General features: G+C 40.8%; 2 protein-coding genes across 9 annotated transcripts; one reads left to right on the plus strand and one right to left on the minus strand.

Moving 5' to 3' along the window:
- prelid3a (PRELI domain containing 3A) lies at window positions 1-27,696 on the plus strand. Of its 8 annotated transcripts, XR_009513414.1 has the most exons (8): window positions 2,220-2,458; window positions 6,266-6,434; window positions 8,768-8,857; window positions 10,267-10,337; window positions 21,601-21,703; window positions 23,039-23,123; window positions 24,602-24,651; window positions 26,373-26,461. XR_009513414.1 is itself a non-coding variant. In XM_059976469.1 (7 exons), the coding sequence occupies exons 3-7, from the start codon at window positions 6,297-6,299 to the stop codon at window positions 26,484-26,486; spliced, it is 516 nt and encodes a 171-aa protein (XP_059832452.1). In that variant the 5' UTR covers window positions 1-276; window positions 376-757; window positions 6,266-6,296; the 3' UTR covers window positions 26,487-27,696. The 8 variants fall into 8 exon arrangements, 7 of the variants coding, with proteins under 7 accessions (XP_059832452.1, XP_059832419.1, XP_059832433.1 ...); XM_059976469.1 differs by lacking the exons at window positions 2,220-2,458; window positions 23,039-23,123; window positions 24,602-24,651 and adding exons at window positions 1-276; window positions 376-757 and having other exon boundaries at window positions 26,373-27,696; XM_059976436.1 differs by lacking the exon at window positions 24,602-24,651 and having other exon boundaries at window positions 26,373-26,507.
- Window positions 11,764-19,199, minus strand: LOC132394223 (uncharacterized). The gene is made up of 3 exons (XM_059970487.1): window positions 19,149-19,199; window positions 17,539-17,781; window positions 11,764-13,290 (listed from the first exon to the last, which is right to left on the minus strand). The coding sequence occupies exons 1-3, from the start codon at window positions 19,197-19,199 to the stop codon at window positions 12,799-12,801; spliced, it is 786 nt and encodes a 261-aa protein (XP_059826470.1). The 3' UTR covers window positions 11,764-12,798.

The raw sequence follows: 27,696 nt of genomic DNA on the forward strand, positions 1-27,696 counted from the left end.
ACTCAACAAAGTAACTTTGACTCAAGCCCAAACTTTGAAATGGGCTTTCTCGCCACTTTGTTTTTCCGTATTTGCAAATACTTCAATTTTTGTTTTTTTGTACTGTTTTTCAGTATTGTTATGATTCTCCTTTCTATTTTCGATTTAGAATCCTACTTGCCTAACTACCAAATATTTTAGTGGCCATTGCCAATAATTGTCACCTGTCGTTCACTGCACGTGATCGGACTAAGCAAAACTGTGGACGTGACGCTGAAATATGGAATGAGTTATAAGGTGAGGCAGATTACAAACGCATCTAAATTCGAGTAAATATGGTTTAATCATTTTTGGATATTGCAAATACATAATAAATGAATCGACTTTCTCTCTTAGTTTGTGGATTCCCTGGGATTGGCAAATGAATTGCTCTCCCGGAATACCGAAGTTGTGTGGGATTTTTCTAATTGTGAAAAGGAGTTTCGCGCAGCCAACAACAAAGCACTGTGGATTATTTTGCAGAAACTCTTGCCGGAGTCCCACATACTAATAAGTTCTTCGGACGTTTGTTCATCGGACTGGATTCGACAGATTGAAGATAAATGAAATTATAAAACTGTGCAGCAATAAACATCAAAACATTTAAAAAAGAACTCTACAGTTTTATCAACACCAGATCCGAAATATCGGTTGACTTTTCAGATGGGACCTGTTCTTGGAGCCGTGGCTAATTAGCGTTTATCCAACAAACACTGGCCTTCATTATACACTTCTGCTTGTAAGATTTTTAATTTACTAATTTCGGGGTTAGTCCTCTGGGCGAAGACTCCTTTCTCATCAGTAACATAATAGGATTATTTGAAATAAGATCTTAACTGATCAAAGACAAATTGGCAAAAAACTGAAATAATGGATGTTTACTGAGTTCAGAAATAGGGTGTCTTTTTAAGTTTCAAAATTTACTTGATAGCGGCTTCCTCGCGTGGGGTGCAAGGGAACTTGTATGTATCTCTTCTTTGCCTTTCACAGGAACTGTCAGAACAATAGTGAGACACAAAAGGGAGCAGATACTGAGCGAAACAAAAATCGAACTGCTGGAATAACTCAGCCGGGACCGGGATCTGTAATCTGCCTTTACGGATGCTGCCTGAGTCGCTGAGTTTCTCCGGGGGTGGGGGGAAGGGGTGTTTAAACAACACTAGTAATCTCAATTTAAAACGCTGGATGCTGTGAGCAGGATCTGTTGAGAATCTCACCTGGTCCCTCAACACCAGCTCCATAGCAAAGAAAGCCCAGCAGCATCTCTACTTTCTGCGAAGGCTGAGGAAAGTCCATCTCCCACCCCGCTCCCCCCATCACATTCGGTAGGGGTTCTACTGAGAGCATCCTGAGCAGCTGCATCACAGCCTGGTTCGGAAATTGCACCGTCTTCGATCGCAAGACCCTGCCGCGGATATTGAGGTCAGCTGAGAAGATCGTCGGGGTCTCTCTTCCCACCATCACGGACATTTACACTACACGCTGCACCCGCAAAGCAAACAGCATTATGACGGACCCCACGCACCCCTCACACAAACTCTTCTCCCTCCTGCCATCTGGGAAAAGGCACTGAAGCATTCAGGCTCTCACGACCAGACTATGAAACAGTTTCTTCCCCCAAGCTATCAAACTCCACAATACCCAGAGCCTGGACTAACACCAACTTACTGCCCTCTACTGCGCCTATTGTCTTGTTTATTATTTATTGTAATGCCTGCACTGTTTTGTGCACTTTATGCAGTCCTGGATAGGTCTGTAGTCTAGTGTAGATTTTTTTGTGTTGTTTTACATAGTTCAGTGTAGATTTTGTATTGTTTCATGTAGCACCATGGTCCTGAAAAACGTGTTCTCGTTTATACTGTGTACTGTACCAGTAGAGATGGTCGAAATGACAATAAAAAGTGACTTGACTTGTTGAAATCAGATGAACAATCATCGAACTAAAACGTTAACTCATTGTTAGTTCAGATGCTGCTTAAACCGTTCGGTATTCCTATGCTATAAATATTAATGGCTGCCTGTAACTGAAACAATTCCAAGGCCTGCAATAGTCGGGATGGAGAATTGAAAGATATCGCTGACCATTGTCACTGGGGACGCGACGGTGCGGGGGTGGGCGTGGCGCGAACGTCAATCAGCGTGTGATGGGCCGGCGCGCGCATCTGTGCACTGGGGGGTGCGCGCTTCCGGCCGTGGCGAGGCGGCTTGGGTGCGCGCTTCCGGCCGTGGCGAGGCGGCTTGGGTGCGCGCTGATGGGCTCGGTGCTTGAAAAGAGTAAACTCAACAGATCCTGCAGATGCTGGAAATGTTGAGCAACACACAAAATGCCAGGGGAGCTCAGCAAGTCACCGAGCATCTATAAACAATCGACGTTTCTGGCCGAGACCCTTCATCAAGGCTGGCAAGGAAGGTGGGGTTGGGGACGAGTACAGGCTGACAGGTGAGAGGTGAGGCCAGGTGAGGGGGAACGTGGGAGGGGATGAAATGGGAAGGTGAACGAGGCGGGGATGGGAAATGAAGTAAGAAACTGAGAGGAGATAGGTGAGAGAGGTAGAGGGTTAAAGAAAAAGGAATCTAATAGGAGAGGACAGTGGACCATGGAAGAAAGGGAAGGTGGAGGGAAACCTCTGGCGGGGAATGGTAATGAATAGAGACAAGGGTGTGAGGGTGACCGGAAATTAGAATGGAAAAAGAGAGGGGGAGTAAAATTAACCCTTTAAATTGTACATAGTCTTTCCTACTGCCATACTGAGGCCAAATTTGGGTTGGAGGAGAAACACCTCATATTCCGCCTGGAGGTACCAACACGGATTTCTTCAAGCTGGGCAAGTCTGTGGGCGGGACTATGGGAACGAGATGATTGGCTGAGCAGATTGTGGGCGGAATAATGTGGCTGACCAGCGGACCCGTGGGTGGGACTACTTGCCCGGGGAATGAACAGCGGGGACCCAGCATCAGGACTGAAAAGGAAGAGGGCAGAAAGCAGAATAAGAAGATGGGTGGAGGGGAAGGAGTGCAAGCTGACAGGTGATAGGTGAGGCCAGGTGAAGTAAGAAGGTAGGAGATGGCCACTGGGCGTTCCTGACTTTTGCGGTGGATAAAGCGGTCTCCTAATCTGTTTCGGGTCTCACCGATTTAGATGCCACACCAGGAACCCCGGCAGACTCACAGACTCACGGCAAGCCTTGCTCACCTGGAAGGACTGTTTGGGGCTCTGAATAGACATGCGGGAGGATGCATAGGGACAAGTGTGGCACCTGTCACACCTAAAAGCAGAGAGCGATTCCTGCGGAAAGGGGTGGGGGAGATGCTCGGTGGGAGGGAAAGATGTGTCTTGTTGGTGCTGGCGGAAATAACGAGAATGATGTACTGGACACGTTGATTCGTGGGGTGGTAGGTAAAGGCGAGGGGAACTCTCTCTTATGGTGGCAGGAAGATGTGCTGGAAATGGAGAAGATGTGGCTGAGGGCAACTTCGACAGTGGTGGAAGGGAGACCACGTCCTTTGAAAGAAAGAGGTCACCTCAGATGTTCTGGAATGGAAAACCTCATCCTGAGAACAGATGTGCTGAAGGCGGAGGAATTGAGAGAAGGAAGCACCATTTTTTACAATTGCCAAAGTGGGAAAGAGGAATAGGCAAGATAGCCGTGAGAGTCAGTAGGTTTGTAAAAGAAGTCTAACCAGAGGTGGAGACAGAGACAGAGATGGAAAGCAATATGAGCGGTGGACCAAGTAAATTTGAGGGCAGGGTGGAAGTTGATGAAATAGGCGGGCTCAGCATGGGGTGTAGGAAGCAGCACTGACGAAAACCTACGAAAATACAGGCCCTTGGCTACGCATCTAATTTGGAGAAAATGGGAAGCGCCGAAAGAGAAATGGTTGAATGTGAAGGAGGAGGGGAGCTGTAATGGTGGATGAAGACTATAGGTAGGGAGTGGACGTTGTAGGGCGTCGCGCACACGTTGTCATGCACACGCCTGCAGGCGGGGGCGCTCCCACGGATGGCAGCAGCCGAGCCGAGCCGATCCCCCCCGGAGAGGAGCAGCCGCTCGAGCCCGGCGCCGGTTAACGGGCCGTTTGTCATCACGGAGGCCGCCGACCGGGCCGATCTCTGAGGGCTGTCGGCGGACGCAGCTTCAGCTGCCGGGGCCGCAGAACGACGACATGAGGATCTGGAGCTCGGAGCATTTGTTCAGGTGATCCGCCGGCCCCGAAAGTGGGGGGAGGGGGTAGGATGATGTCCCGGATTCTGAGGTGCAAGCGTCCGGTGCTCACCTTGATGTAAGAGGAGGGTGGAAGACTCAGCGTGTCACGCAGCATTGGAGAGGCAAAGGACTGATGCAGGGTGTCAACATTGTGTCTCCACACAGGCGAATCGACCCGCTTTGAGTCTGCCCGATTCCGGCGCCTGCTGTCTCTTACCCTTACTTTGCTGTGGACTCAGCGAAGAGATAGATGGCTTGTCCTATTGATTAAGCTGGTGTAGGTCGGAGTATGCAGGCTTTGGTTATGAAGCGACCGTTATTCATCTTTACCATAGTTATGTTCACCTCAAAATAGGCCATTTTACATTCTGTTTAAGATCTAATTTGCACTCAAATCTTTGCGCCATTTGTGGTTTTATGCTCCTCGTTGTAGTCGTTGCATTTATTATGAAGCTTCTTTAAGCTTCATGCAGATAATGAATCTCACCGCGCCTTATGATATATGATAAACTAATCATATACTAAAGTGTATTGCATGATATAAAGAGATCTGTCTTGACAAAGAGCTGAACAATAATTTGTCATAAACTGGAGTGAGTGGAAAACAACAACTTAATTTGAAAGGCAAGTTAATTGTAATGTGTCTCTTCCCCAGCTGCAGCTAATTCATTTGGGAAATATTTACAATAATAAAACTTGTGTTTGGGAAAATAGATTTGGGCTGCAGTTGAGGCAAAGTTATCCAAACTTGGAATCTCAGCCACTTTGTATTTAGCCCAGTCTTATTCTTCGAAAGTTACTAGCTCAAATTCCACATCTGATTTCTGCTCATATTCAGGACTGACACATGAAATACATATTGAGATGCAGATATTTCACTGAATTTCAGTTCTCTCTCAAGTACACCTAAACGATACACAGCATTATCTGAAGATCAACACTTTTTCTCATGTACTGCTCTTTGGAGCAACAATGCCACATTTATTGATAACACCCAGATGGAACTTGCTGCCACTTCTCTGGTCATCTGTTGTATTTACTACACAATATGTCTTGTATTTAAAGAGCAGATAAATATTTAGTAGACAGAAGCAATTGTTTTGTGAGCCCAGTGTTCCAGTTGAATTGGATGGTTTGGAACTATACTTGACTTAAAAAGGTGTTATTGAGGATATATTTGGTTCATTACCAAGAACACCTGTTTCAACATCTGTAACAACACACACAAAATGCTGGTAGAACACAGCAGGCCAGGCAGCATCTATAGGAAGAAGCACTGTCGACGTTTTGAGCCGAGACCCTTCGTCTGTGTTGTTCGAATTTCCAGCATCTGCAGATTTCCTCGTGTTTGTTCAACATCTGTAATCTCACCTGGCTCTATTCCTCTCTCAGTTCATCTAATGCTCAACTCTTCATTCATGCCTTGATTACCTTAGGAATTGACTAGTCCAACTCTCCTCGCCACCATGAAATTGTTCTCAAGCAAAATCCCATGATCTTTGTTCTCGCTCTCACAAAACACTGCAGACATTAGCACTGTCTTTGTGACTGATAATGACTTCCAGTCCAACAATGTTTTTTTTTAGTTTTCAGACTCCTGCATGACCTTGCCCTGTTGTGATGTATCACAATAAGTCATGTGGCTCACAACATTGTCTATTCATTTGGTATAAATGTTGGAGAAAATGTTACTTGATTGTGAACTCATGAGGAATAGATTTTGGTATAAAGAAAGGAAATCTCAATTTCTCCTAGAGTTAAACAACTTGCTATCTTTGTAGTTGATTTCTAAGCTGTAGTGTATTTTACGTCTTTTTTCCTTGAGATTTAAAAAATTAGAAGTACTTGTTCATGCATTTTAGATTATTATTGATTTTTATGATGGATTTAAACTTTTTTAAACTTTGAATTATGCAATGCAGGGAGAAGCCATTAACCCTTCAATGACATCAAATTGTTTTATGTGGCACAGTGATCTCAGTAATATTTGATGAAATATTTGCTTTTACTTGAAATTTTGGTTTTCTCGTGATGCGTTTTAGCCATCCATGGGAGACGGTCATCAAAGCTGCAATGCGAAAATATCCTAACCCCATGAACCCCAATGTAGTTGGAGTGGATGTGCTGGAGAGAAACCTTGATACTCGAGGGAGACTGCATAGCCAACGCCTGCTTTGTACAGAATGGGGAATCCCCAGCATTGTTATGACTGTATGTGAGCAACATTTTGTATCTTTAATCTTGACCCCTTTTTTTAGTATTGTATGTCCAAAATTAATAGGAGGTTTTAAAAAACAAAATGTTTACTTATATGAATGTACAGACTTCTGGAGAATTGGCACAGTTGCTCCTTCTGAAGTAAATATTAAACTGAAAAAAAGCTATCAATAAAGTTTGATACAGTGACAGATCTGTCAATTCAATTAGTTTTAACATTTGAAACCCATGGTTTCTGACCTTGGGTGCTGTCTGTATAGAGTTTGTATGTTCTCTCTGTGAACACACACTTCAGTTTCCCCATTTGTCACAAAGACATGCTGGTAAGTTAATTGGTTACTGTAGATTGCCCCTTTTGTAGGTCAGTGAAAGTAGAATTGGTGAAGTAGGTAAGCATGTGAGAGAAAACTATGCCTTTCACTGTATGAGTCAATGTGCATGTGATACAGGGGAGAATGGGACTGACAGGTTTGCTCTAGACTTGGCGAGTAATTATAATTAAAATTATCAGTTTTAAAAGTGATGTTTGTTCAATCTGAACTGAGAACTATGAAGGCATGAGGACAAGTTCCCTGTGATGGACTGGCAAACTATTAAAGGGTATGATAAAAGGCAAGGAGCGGCTAGCACTTAAAAATGTTCTGATAATGGTTCTCTAACCAAAATATCAATCCTCCATTTCCCTCCATAGTTGCTGCCTGACCTACTGAGTTCTTCCAGCATTTTGTATGTTGCTGCAGATTTCCAGCAAATGTAGTCTTTCTTGTGTCTGCATTTAACAAAGTAATACATTTATAAACAGAAAATTCCTTCCATTTGTCAAAATATCATCTGAAAATATGGTCCATCTGCAGATTGCAGAGAAAATAAGTATGGTATTAGATCTTAGAGACTTAAAGTAGCCAGGAAAGGTAGAAATCCTGAAGACTGGGAACATTTTAAATTTGACAAAGTATGGCCATGAAATTGAAGGGGAAACTCAAACATTAGAGTAAACTTAATAAAAAGCCAATAAAAATATCTTTATCAGTGTTAAAAGTGTCTATTAGTTAAAAGAAAAACAGTAGCAACAAGAAATGGGGGCCTCTTATATAGGTGGTGGATTTATAACAGGAAATGAGAAAATGGCACTTAATTTATTAAGTACTATTATTGTTTGGCTTTGGTGAACAAAATACTAAAAGATCGTAATTTTTGAAGAAATAAGGGTACAGTTCAGATGAGAAAATAAAAGAGGTACTGCTAGAGAAGATAACAAATCTGAAAGCTGATAAGTCACAAGAACCTGATAATTTGCACTTCAGACTTTTGAAAGAGATGTGTACAGAGGTGGTGGATGCTCTGAGATTTCTAGCAGAACTCTATAGATCCAGGAATGATTCTTGTAAATTAGAGGATAATATACGCGGCCTCACTTTTTAAGGAAGCAGAGAGAAAATGGGAAGATACCTGTTAGCCTGACAACAGTAGTTAGTATAACTCTGGATCCTCAATAAAGGATGTGCTATCAAAACACTTAAATTCATATTAATTGTGCATTTTATTATGAAGAGGAAGTTGTATTAACTCATCTATTAAAATTTTTTTGAAGGTGTGTCTAACTTGGGGAAATCAGTGGAGGTGATGAAAAGGATGCAAAGGCTGAGAACTTGGAGAAAAATGATAGTAGAAAATCTTAGCAAGATGTCAGATTTCCATGACGAGAGATTGCTAACACTTAGTATAAACTTACATGTAACTAAACTCACCTATCATGGCATTTTGTTATTTTTCTGCAGGCTTTTACCTTAAATGCAACATTTCTTTATACTTGTAGCATAGATCAATTAAAATAATTAGAATGTCCCTGGCTTGCTGTAAAATCAAAAGTACCTAACCTGCTTTTCAAACAGATTTTAAATGTGGCTGTTGGGAAGTAATTAAAAATTGCAGGCAATGGAAGCTGGAAATAAAATCATATTTCTGGAAATTCTTGATAAGTTAGGCAGATCTGTACAGAAAGAACAGTTTCTCCATTAACTTTATTTTTCTTCCTACTGAAAACAATAATTTCCTGCATTTTCTTGCATTATAAATGTCAAAATTGCAGAGAAATTGCTCCATCATTGCTGCAATATTGTATAAAATATGTACATTGCTCTAATTACATTATGTATTAAAAATGATTGCGATGTCTCATGTGAAGTCAATTGCTGTTTGCTCTCTTTGCTTCTTTTACATTTTTATTTTAGATTGAGGGAATTTGACATTTTGCAGAATTTGAATCTCAATTAATGCCCCAGTGAGTTGATTCATATGGTAATCTTTTATAATATATTTTTTGTTAGATTCTGGGTACAAACAGGACCACAACATACATTAAAGAACATTCTGTTGTTGATCCAGTTGAACGAACTATGGAACTTTGTTCTTCTAATGTAAGTAAATTAATTTCAAACATAAACTGCTGTGGGCCACCAGTGGTTGGATCGTTTGTTGGTTATGAATATTTTCAGCCATTTCTCAGAATCAGAATCACTTTATTGCCAGTATGTGACACATACCAGCATTGATTGTGGTTCAGTGCTGAGCACAAAGCACAAGAAAATACCATAGCAGAACAACACTTTACAAGACAATAATGCAAAATAGTAATGAGCAATCAACAATTAGCAGAATGGTCACATGCGCAAACATCAATCAAACTTAAAGAAATGTGAACATATCAACAGATCAAGGAGAGCACGGAGGACCATTTAATAGATGTTGTGCAGGGACAGCTGAAGTACTATACCTGAGTGAGATTTGTTGAGAAGCAGGATAGCTACAGAAAAGAAGCTTCAAAGATGACATGTAAACCTGGTGTTGATGGACTTGTAGCATCTCCCTGATTGCAATTTGGTAAACAGCTGACTGCTCGGGTGGAGATGTCAGCAGTAATTTTTTCAGCTTAGCCTTGACTTAATCCATCTGTAGATTATTTCAATATCATTGGACTTGTTATTACTGAAGTTGTTACTGTAAAATCTTCAGGGAATATTGCCACTCTCAAGTAATGTAATGTAATTTATGAAAAAGTTGAAGATAATTCTACCAGGGATCCTTCCCCAAGGAGTTCATGCAGTAATGCCCTTGTGTTGTAATGAATAGGCTACCATACTGGTACCCATTTCTCTTAACATTATTTATTTATTATTCATTCATCGAAGTACAGTGCGGAATAGGCTTCTGGCCCTTCAAGCTATGTCACGCATTAAACCCCAATTTAACCCTAGCCTAATCACAGGGCAATTTACAATGACTAATTAACCTACCAACCTGTCCATCTTTGGTCTGTGGGAGGAAACCCACACAGTGATGGGGAGACCATACTAACTCCTTAAAGACTGTGTGGATCCTTAAAGAAAGCACAAAGGAGGTGTGCAAGGCAAGTTTTTTTTTTATTTACACAGAATGGTGGGGGCCTGGACTGCACTGCCAGAGGTGCTGGTGCAGGCAGATATTGTAGGAGCATTTACTAGACTTTTAGATTGACGCATGAATATAGAGAGAAGGGAAAGAAATGGTCAACGTGTGGAAAAGGAGGATTAGATTAGTAAAAATCATTGGTTTAATTCGTGTAGCACATCATGGCTTCCTGTGCTCTACTGTTCTATGTTCTACATTAACTTCAGTCTTGGCACTAGCTAGCTTTTTAAGCAGTAATTCTTTAAAGTTTAAGCAGATGCATCCACATTTGAACAAAACTTTTAGTTGTTTGTGCACAAGCTGTACATTTGCTGCTAAAAGTAATTGAGGTTTTATGATTGAAAATATATAATATTAATCCTATTTTATTTTATTGCAGATAACTCTTACAAATTTAGTGTCAGTAGATGAAAGATTGATCTATCGACCTCATCCTGAGAATCCAGAAAAGTGAGTTGTGTTTGGATTTTAATAATGTCTTTGGTTTTACATGCAATATCAGTATCTTGCAAGTGTCGTGGTTCCTTGAAATGACCTGGAGACACAGACAATTCTTCAAGAAAATTAAACCTTTATTTGCAAACAAAGGCTGAGGCAATCAATGAACTTGTCACCAAAAGCCCACCGAGCTCCGGTGTACAGCATTCTTTATAGTAATTACTTACCTCAGTTACATTTCGGTTTCATCGCCATACCCAATTGAGTTTTAATTGCATATCATTTATATATGAATTAATTAATCGCTTTTGCCTAGCCCGCGGTGCACCACCATTATGTTTCACCCGTTCGCATTGGGACCTTATTCGTAGCCAAGATTATGTTTTCCAGACAACCTCCCTCACATTACATTCCTGCTCGCAGCATCCTGTCCGCCACCGTTATCTCGTACTAAACAAAGGTTGAGTGTAATACATGGGATACATCTCAGCTAATAGTGCTGCAAAACAACCAGGTGTTCTGTTAGTGCCATAATATGCAGCTAAAAGAGTACAAAGTATCTAGTGAAAACAACACATAGCAAAATGTGTCTAGAAAATAATACATATTAATATTCGGTACCGAGAAGTGATTACATAGTATAGGAAATAGCTAATACATAGTGATTATATTTCAGGTATAGATAGTGATTATGTTTCAGGTATATAGTGATTATGAGTGGTTATGTCAGGTATTTTTCTCAATATAATCCCCCCTTTGAGACCCACAGGGTCTCACACGGAAAGAGAACACTCAGAGGCCGTGCACCAAAGCCAAAATAAAGTTCAACATTTTAATCCCAAATTTGGGTCAACTACAATTTCCATACTTGGAGCTCAAAATGATCTCCTTCTGTGTTAACCTAGGCTGTTGAGCCAAAAACCTGTCCCTCCGTAGCTGAGACAGGAAAAAAGACTCAGACACCCTTACAGACTAGTGTCCACATCATTAACACCTTCCATTCCGCTTGGTGCATCGTGCAGACTGTAACAGTACATCATCGGCTTTTCTCCTTGTCTAGGTTCAGATTCAACAATTTCCAGGAGCATCGGGAATTGTTTTGCTGTCGCACGCATTATCAAAGTCTTGATACATGGAAGAAAACAGCACAGAATAAATGCACAACTTATCAGCACAATGCCTGCAGTCACTGCCAATTTAGTCAGCCATGCACCCCATCCCCCTAGTTTGCTTTCTAAGCAGTCAAACCACTGATGCCCAAATCCTGCATTCTGTTTGACCTCCTTCCGCAAATTCTTTAATTTATTCATTGCTCTGGTGAAAGACCCTTCTGGGCTAGTATTGTTCGGTATGAAAGTGCAGCATTGATCTCCAAACATCACACACACCCCCCCTTTTTCTGCCAAAAGCCAATCCAGTACCTGTCTGTTTTGCCACACCATCCTGCTAGTTGCATCCAGCTATTGCCCTAAGGCCTTCAGTGCATCATCAGTGTAGTTGATGAACCTCTGTTGATTGTAGTATATATAATTTATCCATTCAACATTTTTGCTTACCCCTATCACAGGTACGAGAGCTTCCCAGCCTGCAGCAATCTCATTCCGCGCCTTGAATTCGTTAGGTATACCTCTCAGCTGTCCTATACTGTCAATCTGGATTGTCGGGTTAGGTTCATATTTTCTCTTCCGCCGTTGCAGTGTCCGCTGCTCAGGGAAGTTAGTGCTGGACTGTACTTCAGGGGACATTATAACATCCTGAAGCAGCATGACACGCGTACATGTTCCTGGCCAATTGAGGGGGAGCGTAGATCTCAGACCTCCTTTCTGTCCACACAGCCACCAAGTGTCTGCTATTGGGATAGTCTGAGAGTCCAATGCTCCCTCAGGAGGAGGGGTACCCATTATGTGTTTTTTACCTGGGGTGACATCCCACATCTGAGTGCAGTTGCCTTGGAAATGGCCAACCGGGCGAGTGCCCACCTGCATGAAGCATTCATAATTCAGATGACCCTGCATCATAAATTGTTCCTGCATAGGTGTTTGGCTCCTTTTATTTATAGCCCAGGGTCTACTATAATTACAGTGATAGGCAAGCTTGTTTTGGTCAAAATGCGAGGACGCCTGATATAGCATACACCAATATGGGCACATGGGTGCATTGTTCAGACAGTTTCTATAACAGGGATCAGGGTTAACACAAATCCTCATGTAACAAGCCCTAGCACTGACTGGACCAGGACATCGTTGCTCACATCGCTCCGTGTTCCCGACGCCACTGCGCACAAGTGGAAGAATTATAAGGCCTGGGGACTACATGCTGCGCAGGGTTTGCCTTTGAGCACAGGTAGCAATTCTGTCTTTCCATCGTGCTTGCTGTATACATTGCCCATTGGTACCATGTGTTCTCTTGTCGTGACAAAACGGTGTGTGTGCTACTTCTCTTACTGCGTGCTCCCGAGTTTCCCAGGGTTACATCATTCCCATGCCATATCCTCCATGTTGATGGTTTCCAAATCTGCGCTATAGTAGGCAGGTGTGTTTTTCTGTGGGGCAAAACTGATTGCACCCAAACCATCCCCATTATCTGGAGGAATACTACTATCCCAAACTTCATCCCCAGAGTCATCAGAATTACCAAAGACCTCCCTTACCACCTGGTCAAATTCCTGTGCTGCAGTGTCGGCTTCTTGTTCCTCCTGGCTAGTCTCTGCAGTCTGCTCCTCCTCACCACTTACCTCGGGTTCCGCCTCTGACTGTACCTGCGGAACTGCCTTGGTGCAGTGGTTGAGATGATACCAAGTGGAGTGCCCTTCCACTTGAACCGCCGTGGGTGATGCCTTGATTACCGTGAAAGGCCCTTCCCTTCTTGGTTCGTTCCACTTCCTTTGAAACGCTCGCACGTAGACCTGATCTCCCGGTTGGATTGGTCCTTCCTTTTGGACCGTCTCCGGCACTTTCTGTTTTTCCTGTGTATAAATAGACTGATGTATCATAGTTAATTGCCGCATATATTGTCTTAGTTCAAGTTCTAATTGCTCTAAACTGGGTCCCTTATATGGTCCTCTCCATTGGGGCACTGGCATGGGCCTTCCAGTTAGCATTTCATGTGGTGTCAAGCATGTTACTCGATTAGCCTGCGTACGGTAACTCATTAATGCTAACGGTAATGCATCAACCCTATTTAGTCTAGTCTCTGCACAAATTTTGTTCAGCTTGGCCTTCAGAGTGCCATTGATTCTTTCCACCATGCCCTGTGATTGTGGGTGGTACACACATCCAAACCTTTGTTTTATTCTCAGTACTTGTAATACCAATTTGACCACCCTTTGGATGAAGGCCGAACCGTTATCGGAGCTAATCTCCGTAGGTATTCCAAATCTTGGGATCACTTCATTTGTTAGGAACTTTACCACTGTTCCTGCCCCTTGATCTTTCGAGGGTACTGCCTCTACTCAGCTGCTGAACCTGTCAATTACCACCAGAATATATCTTTTCCCTCTTACCGTCTTTATCATATCAATGTAGTCGACCACCACCACCAGATGTCGAAAGGGTCCTTCAGGCACGGGTATGTGACCTATTGGGGTTGTAATCCCCTTTCGAACGTTATTCTGTGCACAAACCTCACACTGTGCTAAAATATAGTCTACTGAAGCCTGTAAGTAAGGCGACCAGAAACCATCCTTTTTTATTTTCCTTATTACTTCCCCCCTTGCACAATGGTCCACTCCACATGCTTCTGAAATTAGGATAGTCAACAAAGGAGTAGGTGCTACCCACAAACCATCCTCCGGGCTCCACAGGCCTTCTGAGTTTTGTTTGGTCCCCCTTTGCTTCCACATTGTCTGTTCTGCCAACGTTGCCCTACCTTGCATTTCAACCAGGTCCTCTAGCATGGGTTCCGGCTCTAGGCGTACCTGGGATGCAATAATAACTGATGTACACCCAGACGTTTTCCTGGCTGCTTCATCTGCAGCTTGATTTCCTTTAGTTATCATACCATTCCATTTCTTGTATGCCTGGCATTTCACTATAGCCAGTGCTTGGGGTTTCATAAGTGCTTTTATTAAATCTGAAATTTGCTGACAATGTTGAATGGGGTCTCCACTACTTTTCCTGAAACCTCTCTGTTTCCACACTGCCCCAAACAGATGACACACCCCATGGGCATATGCCGAATCAGTGTAAATGTCTACTTTCTCACCTTCCGTCATCTCACATGCTGCTGTTAAAGCCTTGAGTTCTGCTAATTGGGCGGAGCACGGTTGTGGACAAGCTTCCACTCTGATGATCTTAAAGCTTGACTGGTCCTGCTGTACTATTGAGAATCCTGCATGATTTCCATCATAATCCCTATAACAAGAACCATCTACAAACAGAACCTTTTTATCTGAATCCTGTAGTGGCTCTGACCGTAAATCTGCTCTCAGCTTGGCAAATGTCATCGTTTTCCCTACACAATCATGGGGTTCTCCTTCGCAGCTCAAAGGGACATAATCGGCTTTGTTGCTGGTGGTACATCTTTGTACGGTTTCATCCAGAAATGTCAACAGCATCTGATACGCTGCTGTCCTGACTGGTGTTAACACAGGTTTCCCTCTATCCAGCAATTCTGCTACCTTGTGTGTGTACAGTATCACAGGATAACCCAAAGTTACAGATGATGCCTTCTCATACGCATACGCCAATCCCTGATAACAAGGTGGATAGCCCTGGGCCACTTCGTCCAGTTTTGCACTGTAGTACGCTATTGGCTGCTTCGCTTTCCCTGTACCTGTCACTTGTGTCAGCACTGCTGCGGCATAGCCTTCCCGTCAATTAGATACATACAAATGGAAAACCTTTTCATAGTCAGGCAATGCTAATGCTGGGGCTGACTGCAATTCCTGCTTAATAGTATTGAAAGCTATCTCTGCCTCCTCATTCCACTGCAGGCTAGTTCTCAAATTGGTATGGCCTGCTTCCTTCATTATCTTCCTCAGTGGTGCTACAATCTCAGCATATTCTCCAATCCAATCTGAGCTATATCCTGTCATTCCTAAAAACGTCATCATCTGCCCTACTGTTTGGGGCTTTGGAGCATTCGGTATCGCCTCAATCTGACTCAGCGCTACTGCCTTTACGCCTTTAGATACCATCCTTCCTAAATATTCCACCTGCTGCTTACAAAATTGCAGCTTTTTCCTAGATACTTTATGTCCTCCATACGCCAGTTTCTCTAAAAGTATCACAGTATCCCATTCACACTGCTCTTCACTTTCAGAGCAAATCAACAAATCATCCACATACTGTATCAGTGTACTTTCCAGTGAAATGCCATCCAAATCTTCCTTCAATACTTTATTAAAAACATGTGGTGAACGCTTAAATCCTTGTGGCATTCTAGTGTAGGTGTACTGGCTGCCTCTGTATGTAAATGCAAACAAATACTGACACTGTTCGGCTAGGGGAATGCTGAAGAAAGCCGAACACAAATCAATTACTGAAAAGTAGCTCGCTTCTGGCGGGATATTAGTCAGCAGTGTGTGTGGATTCGGGACCACTGCTGCCAAATCCTCCACTACCTCATTCACTGCTCGAAAGTCATGTACCAGTCTCCATTTAGACCTGTCCACTTTTGGGACAGGCTACAGCGGAGTATTGCAGGGGCTGTTTACTCTCTTAAGCACTCCTGCCGCTAACAGTCCCTGTATTGTCGGCGCTATACCTTCCTCTGCTTCCGGTCTTAAGGGATATTGTGGTCTCCTAGGTGGAACTGTTCCTTTCTTTAACCTTACCTCCACTGGACTGGCTGTTTTTATTTTCCCCACGTCCGTGTCATGTTGCGACCACAGAATAGATGGCAACTTGTCCAATATTTTATTTTTCTGCTGACCCCTTGCCTTCCCCAACAACGGCATATGTGGCTGAGGAGTTACTTCAACTTCCTTCATAGTTCCTGTCATAACTATGTTTACCCCTATTTTAATGTAGTTGTTGTCTCCGGATATCCATACCTCAGGCATAACCTTTCTCCAAATAGTTACGGTGCTTACCTGCTTTACTAGAGGTCCCAAGTCTTTAGACTGGTATCCCTCATTTACCAGCAGGGTTATATGGGGTACAGCTTCCGGTATCCTGTACCATTCTTTCAAGAAGGTATTCCACCTGACTTGCAGGGCTGCCCCCTGCTTCCCAATTACTATGGCTTCCCCTTTTAGGTGTTGTCAAATATCTGTCCTCATGTTCCATCTCCTCTCTACCTCCTTATTCTGATCCTCATTGAAAATTACAGTACAATGTAACTCAGATTTGGGCGCTACAGCCTCAGGTAATATGGGCTGCACACCTTGTTTCCACTTTTCCCAGGTATCCCAGATCTGATCTTCTATGTCCCCTATCCAAAAAACATTGGCTCTCTTATCTTCTCGCACTATTAATTGAGCCCTTGCTCTTTCCACACTTAACCCATTTCTGGTGCATTCTAATTTTAATTCCAGTTTCAATAGAGCATCTCTGCCTAACAAATTAATCAGAGTTCCTTTAGATACTAGTACTGGTAAAACAATTCCTTTATTTCCCATTTTCAAATGCACTGGAGCCATGTACTGTGTCAACTGTGTTTTCCCCGAGAACCCTACCGTCTTAATAAACTTTCCTGACATGGGAAGGTGAAGGGCTTACTGTGGCTGTACGCAAGTGTACGTGGCTCCAGCATCTATCATCATTGGTGTCAGTTGCCCTTCTAACATAACCTGAACCATAGGTTCCTCCTCTGCCTCCCTTGTTATCATTGGGTAATGTCCCTTCCCACTTGAGTTCTCGGGGCACCCCTAATACTTTGCATAGGGGTTTACAGGTCCGCTCGGACCCCCAGGAGCGGGTATGTGGCCAAACTGTGGTTCCCTTGCCATCGGCTCCTGCTGATACGAGACAGGCCATGGTTTAAATGGGCAGTCTCTCTTCATGTGTCCAGGCTGGTTGCATCCCCAGCATAATCTTTCTATCTCTCTTTCCCCCTGTCTCCTCACTAGTCCTCTCTGCCCATAACTCCTCTGTCCCCCTCCTTGGGAGTTCCAGTCCTGTCTGGGCTGTTGCTTAAATTTACTCTGTCCCCAATAGGGCTTCTGTGGAAATGTTCCTCCGAAGACATTCATTATTGGCATGGGGTTTTCTGGCCCTTGACTGACAGAATGACCGGTTCCCCCATCTAATAGTGTAATGGCTGTACTCACACTAGTGATGGCTGGCAGCATCTTTTTGCTTTTTTCTTTGTCCTTTTTCAGTTCTTCGAGCTGCATTTGCAATAGCTTTCGCTGCACCACTTCTTGCTGCTCAGCCAGCTTTCGTTTGTCTCTCCGATATTTCTCCACCGTGTGGACTACGTGATGGCTGAATGCTCGTGGGGTCAGTGATGACAGCCCAACCACTTCCTCCAATTTAGACTTGACCTGTGGAGGCATTGCATCCAAAATGCTCTGTCGGAACAGTGAGTTCAGAAACAAGCTATTTTCCACCTCTTGCTCAGTCTCCAGTCTCCATCTTTTCAACTGGTTTTCTAAATAGGCTGCTGGGTTTTCAGTGTCTCCCAGTAGTTCCCCCTTTAAGGCTTTGGGGTCTACTGTGGGTGGATAAAGCTTCCTGAGGGCCTGCCATACCCTCTGTCTCACTGGATCAAAATTGGCCCCATCAGTTTGTGGGCTGTCCACATTTTGTAAGCCAGCAATTTCCATCAGTTCTTTCAGCTTGGAAGTTCCCATCAACCTTATCAGCAGTGCCTTCAAATCTCCCATAGCCAACAATCGTCCCGTTGTTTCCTCCTCAAAGGCCCTAATCCACTTTCCTGCCCCCTTGTGCAGACTAGGCAGAGTATTTTTCAGCCCTTCCAGGTCCTGGGATCCCCAAGGGATATACTGTACTTGTCCTGATCCCTTTACCAGCAGTGGCAGCATTTCCTCCTCCCTGTTCCATGTAATCAAGCTTCCTGCCTCACCTGATTCTTCATCTATTGCTGACCCTATTTCTACTGGGTGCCACTCATACCTCCTTGGGGTATACCTTCTTCCTTATCTCCTCTAGTCTCCTCTTTCATCTCCAATTTCTGCCTCTCCGTCCTCTCTCGTACTTCCTCCAAACTCTCGTCTCCTACCTTTCTCCAACTTCCTCTTAACTCACTCCGTTCTTGCTGTCTAGATGATTCCTGTTCTCTTCTAATCTGTCTGTCTCTACAGTATAACCGATATTCCTCATAATCCCTCTTCTCTCTCAGCTGCTGTAGCTTTTCCACTTCTCTTTCCATCTCCCTTCTTTCCTGTTCTATCTTTATCTTTTCTCCCTCTATCTCGTTCCTCAGCACCTCTCTCACCTTCTCATGCTTTCTTTTTTCCTCCTTTGGGTCCCAGACCTCTACTTCCCCCTGCAGGCTTACTGTTCCTGATATCATGGGACATTGTTTGGGTGTTCCCTACTCATTATAGGGAGGGGGTCTTTCTACTTCTTTCAGATCTGGGTATGGAGCTGAAGCCGGGCTTCTGTTAGGTTTTTCCTCTCCATCACCCGACTGTATTTCCTGTTTCCTTTTATCTTTTTTGTTTATAATCAATATCCTGCCTGTCTTCCTCAATCTCTCTCCCTCCATCGTAAAAAGTTTCAATACTTCCATCTCCTGCTCTCTCCTTTCCTCCCTTTTCTTGGACCTATCGTTTGGTTTATGATTTTTAATTAGTGCTTCCATCTCTTCACACAAGCTTACATCGAATATCCCTTCTTTTGGCCATTTCGTGTGCAGGTGTTTAGTTCTTTTTTCCCATTTCTCTGAAATTGCAGTAATCTCACCTCTACTTACCGGGAATTTCTTGCACAGTATGTCTACTCCTGTTCCTTTTTCCTCCGCCATGTTATTTTTTCCTTTTCTTAGGTACTATTTCTTAAAAGTCTCACAGTTCAAATACTTCCCCGATCTTATCTTTACACCCAGCCCTACAGTTTATTCTACCAGTGTTTAAGCACTTTATCAAATACTTCTTACCTTCTGTTCCGTTCTGCCCGAGCAGCCCTCAACCTAGGGCAGTACTCACAGAAGTTTCTCTTCACTCTCCCTGCCCGTTCAGCCCTTCGCTTTGTGCGAAGCGGTATCCACAGGGATTTACCAACACCACGTGGAATTTTCTTTACTCAACTTCTTGTTACCTTATTCGTACTTATCCCCACTGCAGTGTTCTCGATCAATCTTCTGAGCCTCCTGTCAAACCCTCAATTCTGCCAGATTCGTTGGATTGGAGAAACCGTTCGGCAGTTGCTACACACTTCTGAGTCCCCGAGACCCCCAAAACCAACAGAATTTTAATCCAAATTGTCACAAAAAGTGCTTACCTTTTTCTGGGTGCACCCGTAATTCTGTTAGCTCTGTAAGGGCTCCCGAGGGACCGGGAAGCGGCTTCAACCCGCCGAATCTTTTCCTCGGGTCTCTTCCCGGTCCTGCCGTGGTTGCCAATTTTGTCGTGGTTACTTGAAATGACCTGGAGACACAGACAATTCTTCAGGAAAATTAAACCTTTATTTGCAAACAAAGGCTGAGGCAATCAATGAACTTGTCACCGAAAGCCCACCGAGCTCCGGTGTACAGCATTCTTTATAGTAATTACTTACCTCAGTTACATTTCGGTTTCATCGCCATACCCAATTGAGTTTTAATTGCATATCATTTATATATGAATTAATTAATCGCTTTTGCCTAGCCCGCGGTGCACCACCATTATGTTTCACCCGTTCGCATTGGGACCTTATTCGTGGCCAAGATTATGTTTTCCAGACAACCTCCCTCACATTACATTCCTGCTCGCAGCATCCTGTCCGCCACCGTTATCTCGTACTAAACAAAGGTTGAGTGTAATACATGGGATACATCTCAGCTAATAGTGCTGCAAAACAACCAGGTGTTCTGTAAGTGCCATAATATGCAGCTAAAAGAGTACAAAGTATCTAGTGAAAACAACACATAGCAAAATGTGTCTAGAAAATAATACATATTAATATTCGGTACCGAGAAGTGATTACATAGTATAGGAAATAGCTAATACATATTGATTATATTTCAGGTATAGATAGTGATTATGTTTCAGGTATATAGTGATTATGAGTGGTTATGTCAGGTATATCTCTCAATACAAGTTACATCTAAGCAGCAATCATTATTCATTCTGCTGACAACTGCTTAGAGACGTTGAAGAATTTAGAGAAAACGGTTCTGAATTGCTTGATTCAGTTCTGCGCCCTCTGTTGGATATTTTGGAAAAGCAACAATGAGGTTCATGAAAACAATCAGATTCAAGAAACTTTACTGAGTGCACAATTTCTTAGTCATCGGGCACGGAAACTAGGAGGTATTTGTTAGATTTAAATTGTGCACTAGAAAGAAAATAAAGATAAAGGAAAGCATGGGATTGAAAGAAGTGTGAGGAATTTGTGAAAGAATGAGTCACCATATTTGTAAATTTTCAGAGCCAAAGTGGTTGTTTGCCATTTATTATTGGTGATCGCACTTAAAAAAATCATAGACACTTAAATGACTAGTCTCCTTCTTTTGCTTTTAGTAGGTTTTTGATGGCTAATTGCCGCAACTTGATAACTATAAAGATTTCAGTGTTGAATCTCTTGGTGATTTAGCACAACAGTATATCCTAGAAGAACAAGATATCTTTGACCAAAATTTTGGAAGTTGATATTTAATTAACAGCACATACCCCAAAAATTGCTGTCCAGTTTATTCCATGATAATTGTGGATAATTAAGATCCACTGTTAGAATCAGTGCACAATCCAGATTTTCTTTGCAAATTAGTCGATTTGGATTTGAGTAGTTAAGGGCTTTGATTTTTCAGATCGACACAGCCAACACCGTTGTCTACCTGCTGATAAGGAGGTTAAAAGACAAAGATATAACATAGCAGTAACTGTTTAGGAGAAATTGTGTACAGAGTAGAATCAAATTTGGGAATAAGATTCTCTATCACAATAAAAGTCTTGTTTTCAACACTTGTTGGATTGGAGAATGTTGCCACTTTGAATATAAAAACATACATTACCAGGAATAGGCCACTTAACCACCTCAAGTCTGTTCTTCCATTCAATAAAATCATGGCAGATCTGCTTTGGGCTTCATCTCTTCTGTATCAGTTCTCCAAATCCTTCAATTCTTTTATCTTTCAAAAATATATCTACTTCCTCTTTTAAAATGTGAGTGTTTGGATATAATGAAAGTTATATAACTGAAAGATTAGGTCTTGTTTTTTGTTTCAGGACCATTTTGACCCAAGAAGCTATTATTACTGTAAAAGGAGTTATTCTAAGTAGCTATTTGGAAGGATTAATGGCCAACACCATTTCTGCTAATGCAGGAAAGGTACGTGTATAGATTCAAAGATTTTTCTTAACCAAACATGCCCAAGGGGCTAAATGGACTTTTCCTATTCCAGTGCCTTTCACATCTTCTGTTCTAAAGCATTGTCCAATCAATGGAGTAATTTTGTGGTGTATCTGTTGCAAAGTAATATAAAGATTTTTTTTTACTTTAACCAGTACTTCATGAAGAACTCTTATTAAGTATTTTGCATCAATTTAGAGAGAGAAAATCGTTAAAAATCTCATACTAAAGGCAGTGCAACATTCCTCAATACTATCCTCTGGAGTTTACATTACACTTTTTAAGCATTCAGGCCCTAAAATTTAATCTTGACTTCACCAAAGAATCGTGTTAAATTGTGTTAATTTTGTTACTCTCTCATTCTTATCTATGCTTGAGTTGTTGTATTGAGTCGATGCAGTTTTGTGCATCACCATTAACCTATTTTGGTTTAATTTTACTGTGTGTCTTTAAAGTTGAGAGACCTACTTGGCTTCCATGAGTATTATCTCTAAAGCTTAACAAAATGAACTACTTTCTTCCCTATCTGTTACTGTCTCTCAGACTAGTCCATTGAAATGTCCTAAAATCTATCATTACCATTAAGTTAACGAATCAACTTAATCTAATGATTCAGTAAATAGTTTTGTTTTATTGTCCTTTGGCATTGAATTCCGATACCCACCTTGGAATGTTTGGATAAATGAGTAGAATTCAAATCAACTTATTTGTTTGGATACAGGATGATTATTACTTTACATGTAGAAAAATTAATTCTATAACATTATGGCTAATCTGATTTTAACGTCAACTCTGCATTCCTTCATATCCCCAGTAGTTTTTTTTTTATCCCCTTGCCTGTCAAGCATCTTTCTTTGCCTTAAATTTTCTACCATCCTTTGAGGGAAAAAAATGTTTCCAAAGATACATAGAATTCTTTAACAAATTATATGACTATGTATATCTCTTGAATATTTGATCCTTTAGTAACTCTGACTGCAGATTCTCCTAAAGACGTAAAATTCTCTCCACATACATCTTTTGAAGGTATCTCAGGATCTTGAATGTTTTAATCAAGATTCCTTTCTCTCATCTAAACTTCAGTAGATGTTAACCTTATCTGTAAAACTTTCTCTCATAAGGCCACACTTTGAATAAAGAATATAAACATTGTCTGAATACCTTCAGTGAAGATAAAACTTGCCATTAAAGGACTGTATGAAGAATTTTAGTTTTTATCCTACTATTAATACAAAAAAGATTTTATGTTGTATGGTGAGAATACTACAAACTCTGTATGCCTCTGTATGACATGCCTTTTCTGTGTTACTTTAGGGGTGGGATGCTATTGAGTGGATAATTCAAAACTCTGAAAGTGTTAACTAACAGCTTACACTTCTGCAATTTGCATTAACCTGTGGTAACTATTTATTGAAATACCAACTAGTCTAATGTTTTATTGCATGTAATGGGCTCTTGTTTGTGTGGCATGGACCGCATGTTTGTTATCTTTATAGCTAGCTATAATTTAGAAAGTGTGCTATCTTGTCATTAAAAAAATTCAAATATTTAATCTTTCAGCTGTATAAATTTTACACATGTGTTGTGTTTTTCCCAAAGATGCATTGATTATAGCATCTATCCTCTGGTACTTAAAAAGATAATGTGATTTGTCTTGGGTGAATTTTGATAGAGAAGCAGGAGAATTTCAGGGTTTTGGGTCTTTGAGTGGTATCCGTTAGTGGCCACTCCTTATGAAAGACACCTTGTTTGCTCTGTTTGAAGCATTAGATATATTTTACAATGATAAGTTGATATAAAATTAAAATCTTTAAAATACTAAACAAGGTCTTAGTTTAGTACAAATTGTTACAGTTTTTTGAGAGTTCTGTCAACTGCATTGTGTACTTTGAATATTGAGGGTTATTTTTTAACTCGAGGAAGAGAGAGTGAGGCCTGAAATGTAATTTGTTTCATTTGATCTGACCTTGAATGAATTTCTGGAACAAATGATTAAGAGTGGACTGTTTAGACCATAGTGGCTAATTTATCAATGAAATCACAGGTGATTATTAACTTCAATCTTCCACATAGCTGCTTTAGAAAATCAATCTTGAATTTAAAATTAACTAAAGTTAATTGAGCTGAATTAAAGTTAACTAAAGTTTGAAAAGCTGAATTTTGAGCATACATTAAACATTATATCTATGGGCTTCAGCGTCAATTATTCATGGCAAATGAGTTCTAGTTTCTGCCACCCTCATTTCTTTGGTTTCCTAATTTGAAGAATGAGCTGTAGTTTTAGACTCCTGCCCCTTTGGCTTTTTTGCCTACCTTGACTCCTGAATGTAGGATGATAGAAAGTTTGATTTCACAGAATCATACAGGACAGAAACAGGCCCTTTCAGCCCACCTCTTTCTTGCCTACAAGAAAGTATGAAGTATACTTGCATACTTTATGAACTTCATTGGTTCTTTAACTTCAACTTAAGGCATGCTTCAACTTAAGATTGATGACGTGCAGATATATTCTACTGTTTTGCCTTTTGGTAATCAAAGTAATTACTGAAGAGAATCTCTTACAAAGTTTTGTGACTATAGGAAAATAGATAGCTCTACTGTTTATATCCATTATTTTTTAAAGTTATCCATGGGATGATACTTGTTTTGCATGCCAAAATATACTTATCTATGCATTTTGTGAGTAACAACAGATGAATATTACAAAAACAAATTGAAATGATTCATATTAGCTTTTAATTTTAGTAAGCGATTTGTTTTGATAATATTTCTGTTCTGCAGGTGCATGACAGAAATATCATTTGTGTACTGGTATTCCATTGTGAAACTTGACCTGTCTTTATTTTTAATTGTTGTAATTCAACCTTTGTTTTCCAGATTATATAGTTATCTTTCCTCCAGCCTGTGTACCCTCCAGACCATTCTAGGCATGTAATCTGAAACTGTTCTGCTATTATGTACTGTAGCTAAGGAGTCATTTTTTTTTACTGAGAAAAACTTGTTTCTTCATTTGGTAGAGAAGCCAAGCATTGAAGAATAACTCAAGTATATCTGTGTTAATCTGTCTCTTGGGTTCTATGTGTAATGGCCACAATTAGTTGAAAGATGCCTTGCATTTTAACTCATTTGTGTGCATCCATTGTAGATTCTTTATACTGTGCAAAGTTGGTCTTTCAAGTTGAATATAAATTAGTGATTTGCTTCAAAAAAGTGCAGATGTAATTTTATAAGTCGTTCTTTGATAAGTATGCACATAGACAATAAACAGGAATACTTTCTATTTGTGCATGGACAACAAACAGGAATACTTTCTATTTGTGCATAGACAACATATAGGAATACTTTCTATTTGTGCATAGACAACATATAGGAATACTTCCTATTTGTGCATAGACAACAAGCAGCAATACTTTTTATTTGTGCATAGACAACAAAAAGGAACAGGACAGGCAGCAGGAACAGTACTAATTCTGGAATCCAGAATTATATAAGGATGTAGAAAACAAGAGCATGAATAGGCCAATCAACCCTTGGAATGCATTCCTCCATTCAGTCAGTTCATGGCTGATCCTGATCCAACCTAAGTCTCAACATTACTTTCCCATTTGCTCCCTATACCCTTTGATTCTCTTGTCAGCCACCATTTGATTCTAATGTGCTCCTGGACAGAGAATATCTGAGATTCACGACCCTCAGAAGAACATTTTCTTCGTCCATCCTAAATAGATGCTCCTTATTTTGGCAGCACACAAAATGCTGGAGGAACTCAGCAGGGCAGGCAGCATCTATGGAAAAAAGTCCTGCCAGACGGTCTCAGCCTGAAACGTCGACTGTACTCTTTTCCACAGATGCTGCCTGGCCTGCTGAGTTCCTCCAGCATTTTGTCTGTTGTTTGGATTTCCAGCATCAACAGATTCTGTCTTGTTTGTGATTTGACTCCTTATTCTGAATGCCTAGATGATACCCATGGAGAAATATGTCTTAACAATCTTAAATATTTAAACAAGATCGCCACTCGCTATTCTAAACTATTGTATAATTACAACACCATATCCATCAACTTTCATCAATCTTTTCAAAGCAGTTTTTGTTCTGTATTTAAGGAATGATATACTTTCCTGCAGTGGTGTATTATTTCTTAAATATGGATCCAAATCTATGTGCAGTACTTCAGTTTCAGTCTCTCACACTGCCCTGCAAAGCTATATCAAAGCTACTCTGTGTTAATATTGTAAAAAAATATTAGCCTTACTTATAGTTCCTATACCTGCACACTAACCTTTTGGTGATTTATGCTTTAAAATGTTCTTGGATCCCTTTGAACTGCATCATTTACTTATTCAATCACACTCTGTTTAATTAATTATCCAATAATGGATAATCACATTTCCCCATAATGAATAGCAATTTTGAAACAGGCATTTATATTATTTTGCTCATTTCTCCTGGAGTAACAAGGTAATTGCCCTCTGTATGATTTAGGATCTGTAATTCATGCTTACAAAATGAGAGAGGTTGCAATATTCCCCTTTAGAGTTAACAGAACATATTCCACTAATTCTCTCAGCAGTGGAGATGTTTGTATTCATTTATCAGCACCTTTTAGCCTTAATTTCTGCTTAATTCCTTTATCTATGTTCTCATTCAGGGCTGCAAAGCTATAGAGTGGGTAATAAACAAGACAAATGAGACTGAAGAACTATCAGCATCCGTCCGAGAGAATATAAAGTCAGCAACAACTGTAGCAGCTGCTGAAGATTGATGACCCCTGGTTGTGCCACACCTCTGACTTCTATTCAGGAAATTCACATAGTAATGTGTTCCGTGTTATTTTAAAATGTGATGCCTTTTTATTTGGAAAGACATTATAAGCTGCAAAATTGACTTTGGATGTATCAAACATTCAAGTCATTAAAATAAACAGCCAGCAGCCAAGCCTGTGAACGTGGGATACCAAGATTCAAATTATTTATAGTAAGTTTTTGTTTTATAGTGTCCTTTGTTTGACCAACATCCAGTCAATAACAGTTTACAAAGTGGCGTCTTTTGGTAGGTGTGTATGTGTTTTTTTTTAAAGTAATCTTATCCTTGAAATGCAACCAGAGGCATGGACAAGCATATACACTTAAAGAAGTGTGCTGTTTGGCACCTATTGCATTGCACTGGATTAATACTTGACTGTGTAGTGGCTAGTGTTGATGCCTTACAGCAGTGAGTTAACAAAATGCTTATGTTTCAGAATGATGATACAATCTCATAAGTAAAATTTATTTTTATCATGAAGTTGGAATTTGGTTGTTTATCATTAGTGGCAGATATTTGGAGGTTGGCCAGTTAGAATTGCATAGGCATTCTACCAATGTCTTGGTCCTAAACTATAAAGAAATATGAATTTGAAGTCAGCCTAGGTATATTGGCTGAACAAAAGTATACTGACCAGTAATTCAATCACTTCAGCACAGCACTGTTACCATGAAGATGTAACACTATTTTGTGAAAGGCATGCATGTCATAGTTCCGGATATATTTCTATCAAAGCAGAACTATTTACAATTTTTGGGCAAAAGGATTGCCATACCAATCAGCTTTAGGTAAATTCTAGCTTGACATTTGGACTATTTTGCATAATTGTTTCTCAAATAATTTCATTTTGTTCCAATACAATTATTTAAAAAACATTTAACAGAGGTTAGAATGTTTTCTGAATATTTATGTATTTAAATCCTGATTTGTGCTTAAAATACAGGATATTTTCTCTGAAATACTTTGTGTTTTTTTCCAACATTGTCATGTATTTAAAAAACTGAAAATTCTTTAGAATAGCAAGTTAAGGCATATTTTGGAGAAGTTAACTGAAATTGATTGTACTGTACCCATGCAACCTGCAGCTGATAATTCTTGTGTAACTTATAGCATTAAATCCACATGTATTCTGCTGGTCCTGAACATGTGGATCAGTGGAGAACAACTCA

This window comes from Hypanus sabinus, chromosome 1, assembly GCF_030144855.1.
Source record: "Hypanus sabinus isolate sHypSab1 chromosome 1, sHypSab1.hap1, whole genome shotgun sequence".
Classification (NCBI taxonomy): domain Eukaryota; kingdom Metazoa; phylum Chordata; class Chondrichthyes; order Myliobatiformes; family Dasyatidae; genus Hypanus; species Hypanus sabinus.

Bases quoted from the DNA above. Each gene is read 5' to 3' on its own strand.
- prelid3a (XM_059976431.1), top strand. From the start codon at position 2,343: ATGCCAGGGGAGCTCAGCAAGTCACCGAGCATCTATAAACAATCGACG. The intron at 6,435-8,767 runs GTATGTGAGCAA...ATTTTTTGTTAG, and splicing joins TCCCCAGCATTGTTATGACT to ATTCTGGGTACAAACAGGAC. The intron at 8,858-10,266 runs GTAAGTAAATTA...ATTTTATTGCAG, and splicing joins TGGAACTTTGTTCTTCTAAT to ATAACTCTTACAAATTTAGT.
- LOC132394223 (XM_059970487.1), bottom strand. From the start codon at position 19,199: ATGGCGGAGGAAAAAGGAACAGGAGTAGACATACTGTGCAAGAAATTC. The intron at 17,782-19,148 runs GTAAGTAGAGGT...CTGTTCCGACAG, and splicing joins TACTGTGCAAGAAATTCCCG to AGCATTTTGGATGCAATGCC. The intron at 13,291-17,538 runs GTGAGTACAGCC...ATTTATACACAG, and splicing joins TGCTGCCAGCCATCACTAGT to GAAAAACAGAAAGTGCCGGA.